The sequence below is a fragment of the Salvia miltiorrhiza genome, chromosome 7 (assembly GCF_028751815.1).
Source record: "Salvia miltiorrhiza cultivar Shanhuang (shh) chromosome 7, IMPLAD_Smil_shh, whole genome shotgun sequence".
In the NCBI taxonomy this organism is placed as follows: domain Eukaryota; kingdom Viridiplantae; phylum Streptophyta; class Magnoliopsida; order Lamiales; family Lamiaceae; genus Salvia; species Salvia miltiorrhiza.
In genome coordinates, this window is record NC_080393.1 from 33086046 (window position 1) to 33109821 (window position 23776).

General features: G+C 36.9%; 2 protein-coding genes across 2 annotated transcripts; both read left to right on the plus strand.

Annotated features, from left to right (window-relative positions):
- Nucleotides 1–1543, plus strand: LOC130994110 (uncharacterized). The gene is made up of 2 exons (XM_057919146.1): nt 1–216; nt 299–1543. Exons 1-2 carry the CDS (start codon nt 1–3, stop codon nt 1541–1543), a joined length of 1461 nt encoding a protein of 486 aa, XP_057775129.1.
- Nucleotides 1544–10945: 9402 nt separating this feature from the next.
- Nucleotides 10946–13233, plus strand: LOC130996081 (patatin-like protein 2). The gene is made up of 7 exons (XM_057921598.1): nt 10946–11220; nt 11302–11483; nt 11564–11747; nt 11814–11975; nt 12059–12361; nt 12442–12617; nt 12923–13233. Exons 1-7 carry the CDS (start codon nt 11080–11082, stop codon nt 13143–13145), a joined length of 1371 nt encoding a protein of 456 aa, XP_057777581.1. The 5' UTR covers nt 10946–11079; the 3' UTR covers nt 13146–13233.
- The last annotated feature ends 10543 nt before the right edge of the window (nt 13234–23776 follow it).

Below are 23776 nucleotides of genomic sequence, written 5' to 3' on the forward strand. Positions count from 1 at the left end.
ATGTCTGAAGATGGGGACGATGACCGTGATGATATTCTGCCACCACCACCATTGATAAGAGAGTTGGGCCGCCATAGGAGAAATCATCCTCTATGCATTGTGTTGCCCACAATTAATCAAAATGCTGAAATCAAGCCCGATTTCATTCAAGTGCTACCCAAGTTTGGTGATCTACCTGGAGAGAGTGCACACAAGCATCTGGCTGAATTTGATTTAGTTTGCACTACGTTACGTCCTCAAGGTTTTACAGAAGATCATTTAATTTTACTGATTACTAACTTTTCCTCATACATTGCAGGGTAGAGCTCGAGATTGGTTGTTTGATCTATCATCTCACTCAATCAGAACTTGGAACGACTTAGAGGAGCAGTTCTTACGTAAATTCTTTCCAGAATCAAAGGCTGCAAATCTAAGAATTTCTATTAGTAGCATCAAGCAGAGGCAGCAAGAGTGTTTGCCTGATTATTGGGAGAGATTTCAACAATTGTGTCATAGATGTCCTAACCACGGATTTTCTGATTATCAGTTGCTCATTAATTATTTTTATGGTGGTATGTCTTCTTTTGACAGGAGGATTGTTGATGCTGCTTGTGGAGGAAGTTTGACCAACACGACCTTGGATGAAGCAAAGCAATTGATTTTTGATATGGTCTCCAATGGTCAACAATATGAGGATGAGGATGATGATAGGTATAGGTCAGTCAACATAGTAGAAGATGCAGGTGTGAATGAGAAACTCGATGCTCTAACTTCCTTAGTTAGAGGCTTTGTTGGAGCTCAAATTCAGAAGGATAATCATCCAAATTTCAGCTGGAATCATTCGCTTGAATTTTTCACCAGTGCACAGCCGCAGGCTGGGCGGTATGCCCATACCGACCGCCCAGAACCCAGTATGAGCGATATTCTTCAGAGTCTGGCACAGAGTAGCCAAATTATTAATAATTTGGTACAAAGTCAGCAAGCTTTCCAGCAAGAGACGCAAGCTGCGTTGGGTAGTATGGGCACACAGATCACTCAACTCACCACTCAAGTGAACAAGTTGCAAGCCAATCATGAAAAACCTCCATCTCAAGAAGAAGTACATCACAAGGAATATGTTTATGCTATGAATTTAATGAGTGAGGAAGATTTCTTTGATCCAAAGCCCATGGAAGATGAAAAGGAGACGGAAGAGCAAGAAAGTGCTCAAAACGATGAAGTTGTCGAAGAGGCACAACAATATGAAAATATCTCTTCTTCCGAGGTAAGTGTTGAATCTAAAATTTCTAATTCTAAAGCACTAATTCATTTCGCTTTTCCTTTCAGGTTGGCCCAAAACAAGGAAAAAGAATGTGGTAGGGAGATTCTGGAAATATTCACGATGAATAAAGAACCACCAGAATGTTATGATGAAATTCAAGGGTGTAAAGTGCAGTCGAACTCCACCAATGAAGTTCACACTTGGCATCTGTCGTGCGGTATGCCCATACCGACCAACACTGGACAGATTGTGCCTTCAATTGTGAAACTGCCAAAGCGGAAATTGAAACCACCTGATGATTGATCCAGTTTCAGAGAAGTTTTTGTTATTTTGCTTTCGTTTTTATTTTTTTTTATTTTTTTTTCTTTTTCTTGTCTTTTATGCTTTCTTTGTTTTGTGTCTTTGTTCTTAGTATTTCCCCACACAATGAGGACATTGTGTTGTTTAAGTGTGGGGGAGTTTTTATGTCTTTTGTCTTGAGTCTGTGTGCATGTTTTGTTTTGGTTATTATTATTATTTTTGTTTATGGCAACTTTTCATGCGGGCATTTTGATTTGTTAGGATGAACATATTGATATGGATTGTTTGGTTGTTTTCTTAGATGATACAGAAATGTGTTGAAATCCATGTGTGTTTGAGGATGACGAACGTGCAAATTGATCAATTTTTGTTGAAAGCCACTCATATAGTGAGGATTGAACCTTTAGAGCAATAATTTGAATGCTCCTTATTTGTTTTTGATGAGTGTTATGCATGATGGACTTCTTGATATTCGGTTTGCCATGTTGCCATAATCAAATTTTTTTGAAATTGGACTCATTTGTGAAGATGATTTAGGCATTAGGAATAAACCTCATTGGCCTTAAAAATTTCATGCCTTGCAATATCCATTAGTGAGCCATTTTGAAGCCTTGACCCTTTTTATTGTTATATATGATTGAAGCCTCGAAAATTTTAGCCATTAGCCTTCTTTTAGCCTTGCTTTGTCCCTTTCCAACAAGATGCAAGTGGTTTCGTTTTGTGATATTACTTTGTTGGAAGAATAAGGTTGATTGAAATTTAGTGCTTGGTTGGAATGATTGAGGATTGAAATTAAAAAAAATGAGGTTCTGGGTTGTTTAAGAATGAGGTGATGTTATGATGTTAGTTCAAAAAAAAATCGTGAAAAGTATCATCTGCAAAAAAAAAAGGAAGAAGAAAAAAAAAATGAAAAAATAGAAGAGAAGGAGAAGAAAATATTGGAGTTTGAATGCCTATGTATTGGGAATAAGGGTTGATTTGATTGAGTTTGATTTTGGGATTCGAATGTGGTGAACTACTTGCATTTTATTGGTTTTATTAGCCTTGTTTATCCACTTTTGTTTATCCTACCTATGCACCCTAGCCCCATTACAACCTTGTGGAAAGACCTATTGATTCATGGATAAGTTTAGTTTTCAAATGAAAGATATTGACATAGTGGCAAACTTATAATGGATAGAGTCGAGTTGCATGTGTGTGAATTTACCTTACCTTTTGATATTGAGAGATTTGAGCGAACTTGGTGAGGCTGGATTGATTTGCACACTTTTGATTCGAATGAAGGGTGAATGCACATATTTGTTGATTCCAAAAATGGGTTTGAGGAAAAGGATGATTGTATCTTGTCCTAACTTTGAGATTTACTTGTTGTGATTGTTGCCATGGCTAATCGTTGTTAGTTGAGTCTTGTCTTGTCTTGTTTGTGTCTTGAGTTTTGTTCTTCCTTTTGTTTTGTTTTTCTTATGCTCGAGGGCGATCATTGTCTAAGTGTGAGGGAGTTTGATTGGGCGTATTTTATACGCATATTTTGAGTGTTTTTGATTGATTTTAATGCATAGTTCCTGCTTATTATTATCTTTTGGAGTTAATTATGGAACTAATGAATTCTTTTAATGGTTTTGATAGATTATGAAGAAGAAAGCTCAATGTTAGAAGATGTCCGAAGTAATGAAAATTCGTGAAGAAAAAGCTGTTGCGCGTGTGCTGAGCGATATGCCCATACCGCACGAACGTCCGAACTGATTTTGATTTTTTTCTAGAATGACGAGAGATTAGGCTGCTAATGTCCCATTGACTTTTATTAGTGGATCAGTTTTATTTTGTTTTGGGCTGGAACTTAGTTTGTTGATTGGAGGGCCTAGAGCCACTTTTCCTTCCATCATTAGAATTAGGTTTGTTTAGTTTATATATATACTTATGTTTTGAGAGAATACATGCGCACACAACTTTTGGAACAGGAGGGAGACGCATTCTTCAGCAATTATTCAAGTTTTATCTTTCTTTTATTCTTTCTCGCAATTCTTATTTGTTTTTCTTGATTTATTTTATTTATGTGTTCTAGCTAATTTCTTTTATTCGGGCAACGATTAGGGAAGCACTATCAAGATTATTCTGTGAGATCTAATTTGTTCTTATACTTTATTTTATGCTTGTATCTGTGATTCTCTGTGTTTATCGATATTAATTATTTTAATCCATTAGGTAGTGCGCAATATTTAGTGGGTTAGAATTAATTATACAGCCAATTAAATCGACCATACGTAATCGTGGTTTAGGTTTGATTAGTGGTAAATTGACACATCAGGGTCAAGGGAAAAGCAGTCTTAATTCAATAATCCTGCGTCAGAGTTTATTGGTTTTGAATCGGGTTTCTCTAGAAATTAATGCTGTCGACTCATTAAATCTATAGAGCGTCTCTTACGGTTGTCAGTCGATTAGGATAGTAATTAGTGAAGCGTCTTCCTGGTTACCGAATAATTAAGGAGAAATAAGATCACGTCAGAAGCGTCTTCGGTGGTTATAACTGGTTTGCTTGCATGAATTAAAGTTATATTTGCATCAATGATCAGAATAATTAAGCTAGGGTTGACTTAATTGATTGCTGGAATTCTTTATTAATTTTTGGATTTTCTATTTATTTATTTAATATTAGAACCTTTGCAATTCTTATAGGTTTTATTTATTTATTTTTATTTTAGTATTTTTCATATTTTCCCCATAAATATCATTTGTTAAGTTACTTTGCAAGTCGAATTTTAGGAGAATTCTCGCCGATCTCTTCGGAGACGATTTTCTTTACTGCTTGTTAGGTCCTGAGGGTCTCGAATAGGTGTATGGGGGGGGGGGGGGGGAATACACCTATGAGCTATTTTTACAATTTCCTCAATCAGAGGGATCTCAGTCAGAGATCAAAACGAAACTTTACACGCAAACACAGACTCCTGTTTTACTGAAAACAGTTTTGACCAAACAGGGTTGACGACTGATACTGAAAGCTCTTCAGTAAAGAGTTATCAGTTAAGTTACTGGAACTTAACTGATGCAAATAAAGAGTTATCCGAGGCAAGAAGGGCGTGCCCTAATTTCTCCCTGACATGGCAATCGCCGCTGCCGCCGCTGCAACTCCTAGCGAACAGTCGGGGTCTCGTTCGTTCTCCTGCGTCGGGCTCTTCTTCTCAATCCGATGAAGGGACAGCAGAAGCCCTAATTTCCCCCTTTGATTTTGAACCGTCTCTCTCTCTCTGCTCGGCGCCGCGGCGTTCTATAAACCCGACGATTTACAGTTGCCGTCCAGTTCTCTGTCCATCAATCGGCGAACCGATGTCGTCTCATCCACTTCTCTGAGCCATTCAGGTCCCGACTCAGAAGTCAAGGTGGGCAGGGAGTCGAGCCCTGATTCCTTTCTACCTCCGCCACCATGGTTCTGCCGCCATCTCCACCGTTTGTGGAAGACCGGTGATTCAGCGTCATTGCTCCATTCGCGACGCTGCTACTGTTGTCACACGATTTACTCCAAGGCAGCAGGAGCTGCTGCCGTCGTCGTCGTTGTCTTGGCTCGACCGAACAGGCAGCCGGCCCTATTCCTTAAAGCTAAGTTCTCTAGCCTCATTTGTTTTCTATTCCGTGATGGAGTGTCGATGAGTATGCAATATGAATATTGAAACAACAATGTTGGGACTAAGTCTGTGTTCGATTATGAGCTAAGGTGTATCCCTTCTTATTATCAGCGAAGTCACTAATGCAATAGAGTAGTATGTGAATGGTTGATCATGCTCTGAGGATGCGAGATGTGTATGTTGAGAGGGTGGACTGAGATAGCATAAATACCTTGAAGTATAAATGTTGGTTGGTGATTTGTTGCTGAGTTAGACGAACTGGAAGCTGTTAGAATCTGAAATAGAGTCATAAGATGTTTCTCTTAACAAATGCAGGGGAAGCTTACGGCAGGAGGTGGAAGGAGTAAAGCCCAAGCTTACCTTAAGGTTTTGGCAGGAAACAATGAAGGTATGCTCCCTCCTACTTCTTCGATTTCTTTAGGTATTAAATGGGTTGAAACTGAAACTGAAGTGGATGTTCTTTGTATCAATGCAGGTGGAATCTTGGGGGAGTTGAAGAGAGTTAAGTAAGTTTACCTCGTGGCAGAGAATGAATGAAGGCCCCTGCTGTCCTGAAACTTTCGAAGTGCGGAATGGGAATGAAATGAGAAGGTTGCTGCTGATAAACTGAATTGAAAAAGTGTAGTGGCAACTGCTCTTGAGTAACCTATGAGATTGATGGCAGTAGGGTGGCTGATGTATGGGTTAGATGGGATGGGGGCAGCCATAGGGGTGGCTGAATGACTCCTGCTGTACTTGGCAGCAGAGGGGAAAGGTGGAGAGAGGCTGCCGTCATGCAGCTCACGTTCCCCACTCCCCTTTTCCCTTTTTTTTCTTTTCTTGTGTACTTGCCAGATTATGGTGTAATTAGAAAGATATGAATGAAATTTGATTGTGAGCAAAAGGTTGCAAAGTTTGAGAATGAGATTGTGGTGAATAAACGCAGTATATTCTTATGTCTCGGTGCTTCTGTAATTGTATTATGAATCTAGATTAAATCCGTAGATTTAATTCGTTCGTTGTTCTAATATCTAAATTAAATCCGCAGATTTAATTAACTCACGAGTCGGAAATAATCCACGACTTAAGTAATTATAACTAATAGAATCGATAGTCCCATCTCGTTTAATAAACATCATGACTTCGCTAAGTCAGTTATAACTTTTGAAATAATAACATCGACTGCTTTAACAATATAAATTCAGGATCATAAGCTGAATTCATATCGGGATAATAACCGGGTTTCATTCGCTGATGATAAATAATAATCACGCATTACTGGATCTAATATATATATATAAAAGAGCGGGTCATTTCAAGGGTGCTCAAAAGTCAGAGATGGCATGTCAAGCTCCAAACGAGATTATTCTCATAACTTAACTATAGTTTCACAAACTCTAGACAAAATGATACTCACAAGTTATAATCTTCAAAGCTCCATACAAGATGATGCTCAAAATTCAGATGTGGTATTTCAAACTCCAAAGAATATGATTTTCAAAATTTTGACGTTCAAATGTCATATGCGGTCTTTAGAGCTTCACATGATTATTTGGTCTTATTAGGTCCATATGAGATGATACTCAGATGACATATGTTTAATTAATTCTTATCCATCAAATTTAAAGAATTTGAACAAACTTAATACTCCCTCCGTCCCCCAAACATCTTCCTAATAGAGGATGACACGAGTTTTAATAAAAGTTAGTTATGTATTTGATAAGTGGAGAATGAGTCCCACAAAAAGTGAAATTGTAAGAGTGATCGTTAGTGAAAGTGGAGAACGAGTCCCACAAAAAGTGAAATTGTAAGAATAATAATTAGTGAATTTGTTTCGAAAAATAGGTTAGGAAGATGTTTTGGGGACAAACCAAAATAGAAAAACAAATATTTTAGGGACGGAGAGAGTAAATATTATCGATATGTGATTAATAGCAGATGCGACACATCAATCGTACATCATATCATACGTCAGATTTACATATTCTTTTCTTCTAAAATATTCAATCCCACACCAACTTTTTATAAACTTCATCAAATGAATATTTATATAAAAATATATTTCTATTATCACAAACTACATTTAATTGGCGAAAGTGATTAAGATTAATATTATTTCAAATATTGTACTACTAATTTAATTTGAACATATCAAATTAATTAAAGAAATAATTTATATATAAACTATTTCATATGCTATAGTAATAAAAATAACATAAAATAATTATAAATGATGAATGAACGGATAAATTAGGTACTCCCTCCGTCCCAGATGTGATCCTCTGTCCCAGAATATTGTGTGTACCACATGTACCACTCTTCATTTCTTTGTTTCATAAATTATTTTTTATAAAAATAAAAATTATTATTATATTATAAACTCTAATTAGTATTTGTCATTGAAAAATTCATATTTAAAAAATTATTTACCCTAACTTTGAATTAATGAACCCAAATAATCTATTATTAATTCAAATAAATATAAAAAAATAATTATAAACCCTAAATGGATGAGTGAACCCTTGTTAATTATCTTTATATTATATAAAAGCTTAATAAATTAAAATTGAATAAAAAATAATTTAAAAATATAAAGAAATAAAGAGTGGTACACGTGGTACACACTATATTTTAGGACAGAGAGGATCTCATTTGCCCTCCGTCCCATTCCAATAGGCTCACTTATTTTGGGCACGGAGATTAAGAAAACTTATTTTTTTAGTAGGAAAGTGGTGTGACCCACATCAATTAAATACAATTTTTTTATTTAAAAAGAAAAATGAGCCTATTAAATGGGACGGAAGGAGTAATTATTACGGGCTATGATTCAAAATCTTTAACATTCTCCTCCATTAAGGAAATTGGGTAACTTTTTACTGAAATTTGCATAAATGCTCGTGAGTTTGAATTGTTCTCGACCAATTTTCTATGGATAGACTTTTCTATTTGTAGGTTAATTAAAATCCGTTACGAAAATATATCTTAGTCAGAATCATAAAATATAAAGATCTGCAATCATGGGCACGCCAAGACATCACTTCAAATTTTGATGATCTGAAAAATGAAATCAAATATATAATTCTATAAGCAGAGGAGTTGGTGCGCTAGCTTTCACATTAATTTTAAAAAGGAGAAATAAAGACCAGCTCATCCATAAGGATCATACTTCAGAATAATAATAATGTTTAATTATTTTTAACACGATTATTAAGAAAAAGAGTGATTAAAGAATAAGGTTGTGTTTGATTTGTAAATTGGGTTAAGCCCAATTAAACAAACCTAGTTTAAAGTAACATGACTTGATCTGTTTCGGTAAATGGGCCTTGCGTTTGATTTACCATGTTAAAACTCTTGTTTTGGCCTACGCAGTGTTTGATATTCATTAGTAGTGTCAGATTTAATACACAAAATGACCGCTTTCTCCTCCCAAATCAATTGAAAATTTTAAATAAATGAAAATATATAGTTGGGTAGAAAAAAAAGTGATGCCCCCGATTTTGCTACAGATTTGTTTTGGTTTTCATCTCCAACCCCAGCGCCACCTCCCTCCCTTCACCGCCGCCCTGCCCCGCCCCACTACCAAAAGAATCGACACAGCGCCGCCTCCCTCCGTCCATCGGCGTAGCGCCGCGTCCCCCCTCTCCCCAACCCCCTTGGAAAAATTCATGCTTCCCGTCTAACGCCTCCCATCCCCAACACCCCACCAGCTCAGCGCCACCTCACCCCGCCCCACCCCCAAATTCATGGCTCCCGTCTTCACTAGAAAACAATTGTCGTAGCCCAATTGTTGAAGAGAGAAGGAAGTGGGTGAAGAGAAAAAGCGAAGAGAACAAGACCAAACAGTCCGATCCATTTCAACTTGGACTTGAAGAGGACCGCCTTCGCCTCCCCGTCGGCGCCACCGAGTTTGGTGGGGGAGACCCACTTCATGCTAGAGGGTTTGTCAAGCGCAGGAGCGGTGAGTGCGCTTGGGGAAAATAAAGTCAAAATGAATAGTATTAAGGAGCGATTGAAACGGTGCAGGGGGAGAAGGGGACGACCGGATTTAGAGGGAGAAGGGGACGATCGGTGGTTGCTCTGGCCGGGAAGGGGGCGTCGCCGCCTTTGCATGTGAGTGATACTGATTTGGTGTGTCTGCGTGATTCTCCAGAGAGAGAGGAATAAGAAACCAAGAAGAGGGAGAGATGAATTGGGGGCAATTTTGTGAAAGAAAATTAAACTTGACACTCCAGAAAAGCTAACCAGGGGGAGGCTCGGTTGTGCTTCCTCGGTGAAACAAGGATTTACGCCTGGGCCTAGCCTTTTACATGGGCTTCCTTGCTTATTTTACTTGGAAGTCAAACAGAAATATTAGCCCAGTAAAGGAAGTAATACAGCTATAACAGTAATAAAAAATAATGGAGCCCACAACTTTTAGTGAGAGAAGATTTTTTTTAAACAAACTATTATCAATCAAGAGAGACCAAAAAAGAAAGTTAGCCATTATCAATGGGACAAAAAGGAAGTAGAAAAATAATGTTAGCTGAGAATATTATTTTTGAGAAAATAATTTCATAGAAAATAAATCTTAATAGCATTCTCAAATGATGTAAGAGAGGATCGGTCTATCAAACTACACAAAACGTGTTGCACAAACTCGTCTTAAAAGCATTTACGATGTGAAATCATGAACAGAGAGATAAGGTGTGTTAGAATAAAGAAATGGTGCAGCATGAATCATGCATGTAGTATATACAAGCATAACTGCATAAGTATAATATAGTATTTGAATAAATCCAACTTAATTAATCTTCCATCGGAAAGGACCAATTAAGAGCGACGCGTTGCCCAGTCCCCAAAAAGGGATCACATGGATCACCCTTGAAACTTGCGTATGTAGATTAATATTCTTTTACTAATTTCACTTTTCTTTTTCTTTTTCTTTTTACCCTTGAAATTTTATTACAATTATTCAAACTATAATAAATACTAAGGGAGTACGTAGTTTTTATGAGGGGTTTTGACCTATAAATATTTGAACTTTTCTTATGTTCTGATTACCTGAAAACTAGAAAATGAAAAAAGTTTGAATATTTATATATGCCAATATCATTTTTCAAAATTTAAGTCAGTATGGTGGATTTATGGTGCCCACGGGTGCACTATTATTGTGATGAAATGTCCAAGATGGTACACCCATGTGGGTGTCTCTGCTTTCTGTGCATGTGTAACATACTTATATAACATAATTATTAATTATATACATATATATATATATATATATATATATATATATATATAGTGGTGTTTGCAGTCTGCATTATATATTTAAATGAGCAAAGAAAGCGACAAGAGGGTGCCTCCAATCACTGTTGAATTAACCAAAGATAACAACAAATTCATTTATTCATTTGATGATAGTAAACACGCACCGATACAAATGTTCGATATTTGGCTTTGGCCTGACCTCGCTTGTGTTGCTTGTAAACTTCGCAATCCATGAATTTATGATTATTAGTTTTACTCTCAAAATGAATTATTAAGTCGTACGTAGAGATAGTGAAATGGAGTCACTACTATAAAATGGCCGAACACGACAAACTCAAATTGCTCGAGGACACTAGAGTAGACTTGATTAGTATTATTAATTATAGTCGTGAAACTGCGACGGCCAGCTTGGACTAATAATAATTATAATTTTGAATTGAAAATATGAAATTTGGAAATACAAACTTATTACGTTAGGTGGGAAACGTTGTTGATAGGAATAGCCACATTCCTCATGTGGCCCTATTGATTAATACTCATATATGTACGCCCCACCTAACCCTTTTACGCCATTTTTGTGTACAACATATATCACCCCATACACTTGTACATAATAGAGCTAGCTCCATCACTTTACTAAACTACATTAACTATCTCTCTAATTAGCATTTGTGTTTGTGAAATCAAAATCAATTAATGGAGGAAATCCCATGCTTCCGTCAGACCGATCAGCCCCCGGATTTCAAGCGGTACATCACCGTTCTTAGCATTGACGGCGGCGGAATCAAAGGGATTCTCCCCGCCGTCATCCTCGATTTCCTCGAATCGCAACTACAGGTGATCATAACGAATATATACTGTCTTGATGATTACATATAGTTAAAACTTGATATTTTACAGAATAAATAAATGTGACAGGAGTTGGATGGAGAGCAAGCAAGAATCGCCGACTACTTCGACGTGATAGCCGGAACGAGCACCGGCGGCCTCGTCACGGCCATGCTCACAGCTCCCAGCCAAATCAACCGCCCCCTCTATTCCGGCAAGGGCATCAAGCCTTTCTACTTAGAAAACTGCCCCAAGATTTTCCCGCAGACACAGTTACGTTCTTAATTATTCATCTCTTGATCATACATATGCACACTCTAACCAACTGAGCTAATAAATTTGCGACGTGCAGCTCGATTTTTCCGTTTGGGAGATTATTGAAGTCGCTGATGGGGCCGTTGTACGACGGGAAGCACCTCCACAGCGTACTGAAAGAGGAGTTGCAGAACATCAAGCTCAGCCAAGCCATCACAGATGTAATCATCCCTGCCTTCGACATCAAACGGATGCAGCCTGTCATATTCTCCACATACGAGGTAAATTAATCATCTCATTAAATCATATGAGTGTGTGTAAGAAATTATGTAAATTAAATAACGCAGGCGAAGAGAAACCCGTTGTTGGATGCTAATTTCGCGGACATCTGCATCAGTACTTCGGCGGCTCCCACGTTCCTCCCCGGCCACGAGTTCACCACCACCGATGCCCACGGCAACTTCACAGAGTATAATCTCATCGATGGCGGCGTCGCTGCAAATAATCCCGTACATATATCTATATTTATATAAAATCTAATACTTTTTATTTATTTAAGGATGTATATTGATATTGATGAATAATGTTTCAGACTCTAATCGCCATAACAGAAGTGATAAGACAGATGTTCGACAGCGGCGTTGACTACTTCCGAATGAGGCCCGTTGACTATCCTCGTCTTCTGACAATATCAATCGGCACGGGAGCTGCGAGGGTTGACGAGAAATTCGACATAAAACGTGCTTCAAAATGGGGGATGGTGGATTGGCTGCTGCACGGCGGCATGGCGCCCTTACTCGAGATATTCAGTCAAGCAAGCGCGGATATGGTCGATATTCACACCTCTCTCATATTCCAAGCTCTTCAGTCCCAACACAATTACCTCAGGATCCAGGTTATATATTTCTACATGCGCCCTTTAATTATTTCATTTGTGTCAAATTAATAATCAATTAATTGTGTATATATTTGTAGGATGATGAGCTAAGTGGAATTGAAAATTCAGTTGATATTGCGACCAAGGACAACTTGGAAAGACTCGTGGCAATTGGCGAAAGGCTGCTCAAAAGTCCAGTTACCAGAGTCGATTTGATTTCTGGCCTAACTGAGCCGGTCAAGGATGGAGGCACTAATGACCAAGCTCTCAAGAGGTAAATTTTATAGTCAACTTCATAGTCAACTTTATTTTTTCACACACATTAAAAAAGTGCCATTAATATTATTTGAAAATCTAATTTATATGTAATTGTTCAATTCTGCCCTTAATTATTAATTGAAAGACAAAAATATAAAATTGTGAATTTTATAAATTTTGAATAAGATTATTTTAGTAAGAAAAAATTAAACAAATTTAATTTAGAAAATAGATTATATATTGGGATATCCAAAAAAGTTATAGAGGATTATATATATATATAAATTAAACGTTGTCAATTGGATTGAAAATTTTGTGCAGATTTGCTGGTATGTTGTCGAGTGAAAGGAAACTTCGATTGGCGGGGAAGATCAGTAATGAAATCCGCAGAGAAGTTCCGAAGGCGAGGATGAGGGCTTCGTATCCCAAATCTGGAAAGGGATTCAACATTATGAATAATTATAATAGGGGCAGATTGGCTTCGTATCCTATTCCCATGTGTTCCAGCAATGCATTCACTACACCTCTTAAAGTCTTCCTATGAAACATTTATTTTATGTCAATTTTCTGTTCAATTTTATAAATTTGTTTTATATGTTTGTCGGTGGGAATGAATACTAATATTTGTAATATATTGACTAGTACTCCCTCCATCTCTTTTAAATGTTCTACTAGCGTCTAATTCATCGAATTTCGACGGGAATTTTTTATGTCATCATTTATAATTATTTTTATTACTATAACAAATGAAATAGTTTATATATAAATTATTTTTTTAATTAATTTGATATGATCAAATTAAATTAGTAATACAATATTTGAAATAATATTAATCTTAATCACTTTTGTCAATTAAATGTAGATGTGATAATAGAAATACATTTTTATATAAATATTCATTTGATGAAGTTTATAAAAAGTTGATGTGGGATTGAATATTTTAGAAGAAAAAAATATGTAAATTTGAAGTATGATATGATGTACGATTGATGTGTCGCATTTACTGTTAATCGTATATCGATAATATTTACTCTCTCCGTCCCTCAAACATTTTTTTTTTTTTTTCTATTTTGGTTCGTCCCCAAAACATCTTCCTAACCTATTTTTTAAAACAATTTCACTAATTATTATTCTTACAATTTCACTTTTTGTGGGACTCGTTCTCTACTTTCACTAACTATATATCACTCTTACAATTTCACTTTTTGTGTGACCCATTCTTCACTTATCAAATGCATAACTAACTTTTATTAGAACCCGTGTCATCATCTCTTAGGAAGATATTTGGGGGACGGAGCCGGAGGAAGTATTAAGTTTGTTCAAATTCTTTAAATTTGACGGATAAGAAATAATTTAATTAAACATATGTCATTTGAGTATCATCTCATATGGACCTAATAAGACCAGATAATAATATGAAGCTCTAAAGACCACATACGACATTTGAACATCAAAATTTTGAAAATCATATTCTTTGGAGTTTGAAATACCACATCTGAATTTTGAGCATCATCTTTTATGGAGCTTGAAGATTATAACTTACTTGTAAGTATCATTTTGTCTAGAATTTGTGAAACTATAATTAAGTTATGAGAATAATCTCGTCTCAAACTTTAAACAACATCGTTAAATTTGAAATTATATTCAATCATATATATAGGGTTGCATTCTACAGAAACACAATATTAGATGGAGAATGGAGTCGCAATCTGGTTCGTCAGATCAATCTTAATCAAAGGCTGAGATTAGAAGTTAATATAATTAAAATTGGTAAGATTCATAATATCCCTTAATTTACTCTCTTCTCTCTCCTCTCTCCTCTCTCCTCTCACGTCACCCCTCACCTCTCTCCTCTCTCTATCTCTCTCTCTCTCTCTTAAAATCAAAATACATAATTAAGTTCATGACAAGTTCAACACAAGTTCAGAAGTTCAGAAGTTCAACAAATTCAGAAGTTCAGAAGTTCAAGACAGATTCAGAAGTTCAGAAATTCAAGACAAGTTCAACAAATTCAGAAGTTCAGAAGTTCAGAACTTGTTCAGAAGTTCAACAAGTTCAGAAGTTCAGAAGTTCAAGGCGGCGGTGGCTGAACTTGAGGGGGTTCGAAGGCGTCGGTGGCTCTGAACTTGAGGGCGGCGGTGGCTATGAACTTGTGGGCTGAACTTGGGCGGCGCCGAGTAAGGAGGTGGCGCCTTCACGCCGCCGAACTCGTCGCCGTACACCACCACCCCTCCGGCCACGTTCACCGCCAGCAGCGCCGTCGTGCACACCCCGCCCGTCAGCGATGTCGTCAGGAACACCATCCCCACGGCGAAGGAGATCCCCGCGCCTAGAATACCTGTTACAACCTTTTGTGTGTGTTCTGTGTGTGTGTGTGTGTTCTGTGTGAGAGACGAGAGAGAGAGAGGGAAAAAGGGAAGGGAGAGAGAGAGAAATGAGAGAGGAGAGAGGAAAGAGGGAAAAAGTGACGGAAGAGAGAGAGAGAGGAGAGAGGAGAGAGGAGAGAGGGATGTGAGTAATTTAAGGGATACTAATATTAGCTTTTAATCTCAGCCCTTGATTAAAATCGATCTAACGAACGAGATTATGACTCTAGACTTTGCAAATATTTATGTTCTTGTTGAACTCTTCCCTATATATATATATATATATATATATATATATATTTATATATATAGGGAGATGTTCAAGAAAGAACCATAAATAAAAAAGAACGGAGAACCATTTTCAGTCATTCGATTATCAAGATCTACGGTGGATGTATCATCTTGTTGGATGAATGCAGATCCTGGGTTCGAATCCTTTAGGGAGTAATTTTTTTTTATTTTTTTGAGTGCATTAATTTTAACAGCGAATGCATTAATTTTTACAGTGAATGCATTAGATTTGATGATTCTCACGTTCTCACAAATAATATAGTCTCTGTAGAACCACACCATATATATATATATATATATACATATTAATTTGTGAGTATGATGTGATAAACTTAAACTAATATTATATAATAAAATAAAATACAAGTATAAATCTTTTTTAGATATGGAAATTGATTAAAAATTTATAAAAAAATAAGAATGAATGAAAATTGAAGAAAATTAAAATAGAGTGATTATACGGCGCCACGTAGGATATGATTTATTTTGCTATTATAGATAGATAGATACATAGATAGATAGATAGATAGATAGATAGATAGATAGATAGATAGATAGATTGGGCATAGGCATGTATTTTATTTATTTATAACATTTAGTTGAAGAATATCTTTTCTAAAAAATGAATTGACATTTAAATTGATTGCTTTTCGTGGATTAATTTATTGGTATACTTTATTTAAGTTTTAGTCATACTTGGAACAATCTCAATTAAGTGGGTATAAGGATTCCTATTTTGGATGTCATCATTTTATTAAGTTAAATTTTTCAAGTGAATGAGAATTGAGGAAAATTAGAATGAAGTGAATATACGATGCCACGTCGGATAAGATTTATTTTGCTATAATATATGTAGGATTTATAATTAAATAGATATGTTGGATTTATCTAATAGTTTTATACAATTATTTAATAGAACAGATTTTATCTAATAGTTTTATACGATCATTTAATATTATAGAATTTATCTATAAATTTATATGATTATTTAATAGTTTTTAAATGTAAAAATTGATTAGAAATGTATAAATAAATAAGAATGAATGAGAATTGAGGAAAATTAGAATGAAGTGATTGTACGATGTCACGTAGGATATGATTTATTTTGATATAATGTAAAAATTGATTAGAAATATATAAATAAATAAGAATGAATTAGAATTGAGAAAAATTAGAATGAAGTGATTTTACGATGCCACGTAGGATAAGATTTATTTTGCTATAATATATATATAAATTTATAGATAAATAGGAATGAATGAGAATTGAGGAAAATTAGAATGAAGTCATTATACGATGCTACGTAGGATATAATTTATTTTGCTATAATGTAAAAATTGATTAGAAATATATAAATAAATAAGAATGAATGAGAATTGAAGAAAATTAGAATGGAGTGATAATAATTAAAATCAAGAGAAAGAGATAAAGATGATAGGTTGTAGTAAATAAAATAAGAACTCAAACGCGGATGCATGAGGCCGAAATTAGATATATGAGATTGGGATATAATCAATACATAAGAAATTAGATATATAAATTTGTTGATGATAGGTTCGAAATTAGATATATAGAAATTTGTTGATTAAAAATTTAGAAAAAATAAGAATGAATGAGAATTGAGGAAAATTAGAATAGAGTGATTCTACTACGCCACGTAGGATAGATATATATGATTGGGATATAATTAATACATAAGAAATTAGATATAGAAATTTGTTATGATTGGGATATAATTAATACATAAGAAATTAGATATAGAAATTTGTTGATGAGAGGTTCGAAATTAGATATATAGAAATTTGTTGATTAAAAATTTAGAAAAAATAAGAATGAATGAGAATTGAGGAAAATTAGAATAGAGTGATTCTACTACGCCATGTAGGATAGATATATATGATTGGGATATAATTAATACATAAGAAATTAGATATAGAAATTTGTTGATGATAGGTTTGAAATTAGATATATAGAAATTTGTTGATTAAAAATTTAGAAAAAATAAGAATGAATGAGAATTGAGGAAAATTAGAATAGAGTGATTCTACTACGCCACGTAGGATAGAACTTATTTTACTTTTATATATATATATAAATTAAGAATTTTTTTTTTTGTAAATTAACAATATAAAATAAAAAATTAAAAGGCGAGTAGTACTCCCTCCATCTCTTTTAAATGTTCTATTAAGAAATGATTTTTTTTTTATAAAGTAACAGTATTAAATAAAGAAATTAAAAGGCCGCGCCACAAGAGACTCGAACCCAAGACCTTTGGTCTTAGACATTAATCTCTTACCGCTTGAATAACACACATTAAGGAATGAATTTTATCTTTAAATAAGTGTTCTAATTTATAATTCCATGTTAAAATGAGGTATTACTATACATTTCGCTCTTTTATTAATGATAAATTATTTTTCTTTTTAATTTTTCATATAATAATTAGATATAAAAAGAGGAAAATTAAATTATTTTTTTGATCCTAGTAAAGAGTGTGTGAATGGCTCTCGCCTCTCGCCCTAGGGTTTCGCCGCCTCTCCCCTACCGCAGCCGCCGCCAGCTTGGTGTCTTTCCGGCGGCATGGCCTCCTCTACACATCCAGGAGTGGCTACGGAAGCCGTGAAGAATTTACCGCCCCTGACGAATAACCCTAAAGCGGCGCAGAACCCTAACGCCAACCCTAACATTGGTGGCGCTAAGACCTTCGCTGCTGCGACGATGAAAGCAGCTACCAAACCCCCCGACGTGCTCGCCCAGGATTTAAATCTTCTCAAGCCGCATGCCAACGGCGAGAAGCTGATTTTGGATGTGCCTGATCAACTTTACGCTCAACACATTCAAACTTTTCGCTTTGCGCTTCACTCTCGGCTTATTCTTCGAAAAGGAGATTCTCCCAAAACTGCTATTGAGATTAAACATGATCTCTTGCGTATTTGGTCTATTTCGGAACCTTGGCGTGTTGTTACTTTGGGAAAGGGCTTTTTCACGCTACAGTTCTCGTCTGAGGAGGATTTGAAAGTGGCGTCTTCAAAAACAGCATGGAAACTCAGCGCAGGTACGCTGCGCATTAGGGACTGGTCTCCTTTCTTCGACCCATACAAGGAGCCATCTTCTTTTACTCAAGTTTGGGTGCGGATTTTTTACTTGCCTCATGAGTTTTGGCATCCGGAAATTGTTTTCGGAATTGCACGTGCGGTTGGAACTCCTATAAAAATCGATGGTTTGACTTATACCGGAGATGTTGGGCATTTTGCTAGGGTCTTGGTCGAAATGGATCTCTCTAAACCAATTCCGGAAGCGCTCACGATTGGACGTGATGTCGGCTCCGGATGGAGTCAAGAATGCCGGAAACAAGTCGGATAAAGAGGTTGATCAGAATAGCCATCACGTTACGAATAGGGATCACATTACTACTGATGGTTTCACTCTTGTGCGCCGAACAAAGGGTAGGAAGAATCCAAAACCGGCTTGGGCGCAGCGGGCACAGTCGATTAACCCTTCTACCTCTAACAACAAGTTTACAGCGTTGGAAGATGCTCCGAGGGGTTCTGATTTTGGTGGCCCGAGCAGTTCTCCGGTTCAGAACTTGAATCAAACACCTGGCGGCCTAACTGGGACTAATGGTAAGAAGTCTCCCTCGGGGGTGGTTTTGGAGAAACAACTTCAGATTGCTGAGACTTTTTGTCAGTCGACTAATTCCAAATCAGGCCCCGATTTGCTGAATTAGGTTTTACGGCCGGTCGAGCATTCTAAATATGATAATCCCATCGATTATGGGGAGGAATCGGCTGGGCAAGCTCAAGCTTTCTCGCAAACATCTGGTGTGCAGGTGTCATATGCTTCTGGCGGAGATCAGATTGGCCAAGGAAGACCTTCTCCACCCTCTGCCACCAGCGGTGGGGCCACGACCTCTAATTCCTTCGCGATTCTTGCGGCTGAGGCAGAGGATATGGGCTTTGTGACTTCGGGTACCGCTAGTGATTTTGGTGATGATGATTCTCGTGCTTTGGTGGCCTTCTCTGGCAAGGTTGTGGCTCCCACGACAGCCAGGCCAAATCAACCTTCAGTTCCATCTGCTCCCACAAGATCTGGCGGCTCTGTTGCTGAGGGCCAACTTCTGGTAGTTCAGCCGCTTGCTGTTATGCCTGCCATCCCCAATCTTGCCGGCGCAGACCGTTCTCAGTTTGGTGAGGGGGTTGTGGAAGACGTGGATGAAGATGACGTCAACACGACGCATGGTAGCAGCACAGATCTAGCTTTGACTGCGACGCCAGGAAAAACGACGATCATATCTCGCAGCCGAGGGCGTCCGAAAGGGGCTACCACCAAGAAGGGGAGAGTTTCTGATTCTTCTATCAAGCACCGGCTCCGTCGTATAATAAAAAATGGCATGTCTTCAGATTTTCAAAATGCACCAGGTCGTGCTGCTGGTGCCGTTTTGCAGGGCGCAATTCTCGACACTCCATCGCCTGTGGAGTTCTTGAATAGAGTGCAGCATGCTCAGTCTGGAGGAGCGATTCTGCAAAAATTTGTGATTAATCCCTCTACCTCTACCGACGCAGCTCGATCTATGTCGGCTGTGGCCTCTACAAAAAAGAAAAAATGGGGAGATATGTTGTACGATGAAGATGAAGTTTTATTCATTGAGGACGACCCTCTAAAAATGTTCTCTTAGTCTTGGTTTCTTTTTCGGTTACCCGTGCTTTTTCGCGGGTGCTTTTGCTTGTTTTCGTTTTTTCTCTGGATCCTTTTTTCTTTAATAAAATTTCTATTTCAGCAGCATTTGCACATAATTTATGAACTTCACATTAATCAATTGTTAAAATTGAATAATGGTAAGAAATTTCATAATAATTATTCTTTTGATGGTTAGTATAAAATCGAAGATAAACTTCTAACTAATGTAACAATAGAAGATAAAATCATATAGATTTTCATTGTATATTTAATGAATATTGTATTTTTGATCGAGATCTAATACTTCATCTTTTAGTAAAAAAGTGAAGCGGAACTACAAATGTATTTTTTTAATGTAGCGATGAAAGATGAAATCAGGTATTATTTTTTGATAAATTTAATATAGTGATATATTCACGTAGGTTTTTCTTAAAAAAATTACAAATTAATATATTCTCTTAAATGTATAGAAATATAGAAGATGAAATCAGATAGATTTTTAATCTATATCTAATGAATAATATATATATATATATATATATATATATACATATTAATTCTTCTAAACATATTTTATCGAATAGAGATATTTATTTATAAGCTTTATGAAATGGCTAAATATATATATAGATTTAGTATAATATCTAATGAATTAATATATTTTTATAAATATATAATATATTATTTACAAAATTATTCATAAAATAAAATATGTAATAAGAATATATTAGAAAGTGAGAATGATTGTACATGTATATTTTGCATAATGTACTTCGATAGTAAAATGTACTTTCTCTGTCTCTAAAAATTATTGTCTTATTATTATATCGATACGTTCCTTAAAATTATGTTTTTTATATTTGAAAATGATCTTATAAATACTTTCATTCCCTATTTATGAAAAAGTGTGAGATACTATATATATATATATATATATATATATATATATCCTTTTAAAATTCATATATATCATTTTATTCATAATTTTTAGAGATGGAATTAAAGGAGTACTTAATTAGATATGGGAGGACCACGAGTACGCTGTCATTTTGATAGAAACATGTGTAAGAATCAGAGGTTCCTTTTTTTACAAATATGTAGTTTAGGGTCAGACAACAACTTTGGCAACTATGGTTATGATTGTTCTGATAAGGAAGTTATAATGTGCTTGAGTTATGACTCTTGGAATTCCGAATATGTATTTCAGATAAGGGTGAGATTTTTATCTAGCCCTTTGAATAAAATAAATAAGTTTTGTATCACACTCCATAAATAAATAAGTTTTGTAGCACATTCTTAATGGTCCCCACCAAATCTTTGATTTATTTAAAAATTTTGTTTTCTTTAAACAATAAAAAACGTGGCTGATAGAATCTTCTATCATTATCACGATTTGTCTTATTATGTCTCTCTCTCTCTCTCTCCAAAATCGTGATCTGATAGTATATCTTTTAGGGTTTAGGGTTTCTTTTCTTGCATGTACACGATTTGGTACACGATTTGGAAGCATGAATCGTGAGGATCGGCTGAAAAGTGGTCAAACAAGAATCTTGTTTCAAATCATTCCCAAAAAAAAAGAATCTTATGCAAATATTGAGAAGACCGTGCACTATACACGGCTCTCTCTCTCTCTCTTCTATTATTCAGCTTCCAAATTCAAAAAAAAGAGACACAAAAACCTTAAGGACCGTGCACTCCATACACTCCATACACGCCTCTCTCTCTCTCTAAGAAACTCAAGCCCACCGTGCACTCCATAAACTCAAGCCACTATGAGTTCAACGTAATCAGATTACGATGGGGAAGAGGCACAACGAGAAAGTCGCCGGAGTACATCAAGGAGGAGCGAACAATACCCGATGCCGAATCCGGTAAGTAACCGTGGCCTATATTTGTCAAAATTTGAGTTTATGTGTTTTGTATTGTTAAATTTGATTATTAGGTACACGGTTGTAGCATGTTTTAGATAATTATGTTGGTAATTTGCGAAATTTGGAATCTGGAAATTATTTTGAACAACCGTGTACAACCGTGTACGGTTCTTCAGTACACGGTTGTACACGGTTAGACAATTATGTTACACGGTTAGGATTAATTGATGTAATATGCCTTAATTGTGTATTTTTAACGTATAAAGGTATTTGTCGTACACGATTTAACCGTGTACAGCCGTACACGGTTTGCTCATCCATACACGGTTGTACACGGTTTCTCTAAAATCGTACACGGTTGATTTTAAATCATGTAATATGCTCTAATTGTGTATTTTAGACGTATAGAGGTATTTTTTGTACACGATTTAATCGTGTACAACAGTGTACAACCGTACACGGTTAGGGTATCCGTACACGGTTATACACGGTTGTACACGGTTGGTCTAGAATCTGTACACGGTTGATATTTTTTGATACTGATCATCATTTTGAATTAATTGCAGCCTCCGAGGCATGTTTGGTTACGTCCGTGCATGCAAGGTTATGCCGCACGTATCAATCACTACATCAAGGACAAGACACTGAAGGAAGTGGAGACATGTCTGACACATTACGGGTGTCTTGAACAATTTAAGAAAGGTCCGTTTGGGCATTTACTTCAGTTGAAGAGGCAGGATAGTGCGAATGCCGCACTGCACCATCTTCTTGCACGGGAGTTGTATGACCAAGCATTCGGACCGTGGGAGAAGTGGTTCCACATTGGTGGACACGACATTCGATTCGGTGCTATGGAGTATTGTCTGGTGACGGGGTTGTGCTTCGGGCCATCCCCGCAGCATTTTGATCCTAATGTGGATCACCGTGTTGGGAAGCAGAGTCTATGGCACCGAGTTTTTAAAGGCAAGAAGATGGAAGTGAAGGATCTGCGAAAGCGGTTCGTTAACCGCAGTATGGGCAATATTGCCGAGGATTATTTGAGGGTGGGCAATATTCTCGTGGCGTATGATCTCGTCTTCTGTCGGGATTATAAACACGTGCACGAGTTGGTGTGGGCACTGGTAGAGGACTATCAGAAATGGATCGACTTCCCGTGGGGCTCTTACTCATTCCAGATTTTATGCCATGGGATGAGTGTGTTGAAGAAGCATCCCTCGGAGATTACAGGTATTAGGAGGACGTACCACTTCTATGGGCCCATATGGGCATTACAGATTTGGTCGTACGAGGCCATTCCGAGGTTGGGCCGCGCGTGTGGGGCTCGTGACTCGAGCTTCCAGATGCCACGATTGGTCAACTGGACGACTTGGAAGTCGGCTTCTGACTTCACCCTCTTTTTTGATGTTGATGAGGTAATTATTGTTGTTTTTTTTACAGTTTCAATCCTTTTATTATGTTATGATTAACGAATAATGAAAAATGATCGATTCATCTTTGTGCAGGGCGAGTGTCACCAGACACTCGAACCGGTCGAGGAGGAGCATGATTCATGGTATTTGCAGACTCTGAGGCTTCCCGACCCTTTTTCTGTACGATTCCATCCTGGAGGGAAATATGTCGGCTTGACAGAGCCACTTGTACCGGAACCGCCTCCTCCTGTTAGGCCTCCTCCTGTGCAGAGGAGTAGCTCACAAGCAGATAGGGCTCGTGAGAAGCAGCCTGTCCCTGTCCCGAGGAGTAGCTCACGAGCAGAGAGGGCTCGTGAGAAGCAGCCTGTCCCTGTCCATGTCGAGCGTATTAGACAGACGTATGAGGACCCGGCTGGCAGCCCGTCGAAGCGGCGCAGGTCAGAGGAGTTTGATGATCGCGAGCCTCAGGCAGACCGAGATGAGGATTATTGGAGGCGACGCGATGATGACCTGATTGCCCGTATCACACAGGAGCAGATTCGGACCGTGGTCCCTGAGATG

What these genes read in the sequence shown, in the direction of transcription:
- LOC130994110 (XM_057919146.1), top strand. Translation starts at nt 1, where the DNA reads ATGTCTGAAGATGGGGACGATGACCGTGATGATATTCTGCCACCACCA. An exon ending in ATCTGGCTGAATTTGATTTA is followed by an intron (nt 217 to 298) that starts GTTTGCACTACG and finishes CATACATTGCAG; the next exon opens with GGTAGAGCTCGAGATTGGTT.
- LOC130996081 (XM_057921598.1), top strand. Translation starts at nt 11,080, where the DNA reads ATGGAGGAAATCCCATGCTTCCGTCAGACCGATCAGCCCCCGGATTTC. An exon ending in AAGATTTTCCCGCAGACACA is followed by an intron (nt 11,484 to 11,563) that starts GTTACGTTCTTA and finishes TGCGACGTGCAG; the next exon opens with CTCGATTTTTCCGTTTGGGA. An exon ending in GCGTCGCTGCAAATAATCCC is followed by an intron (nt 11,976 to 12,058) that starts GTACATATATCT and finishes ATAATGTTTCAG; the next exon opens with ACTCTAATCGCCATAACAGA.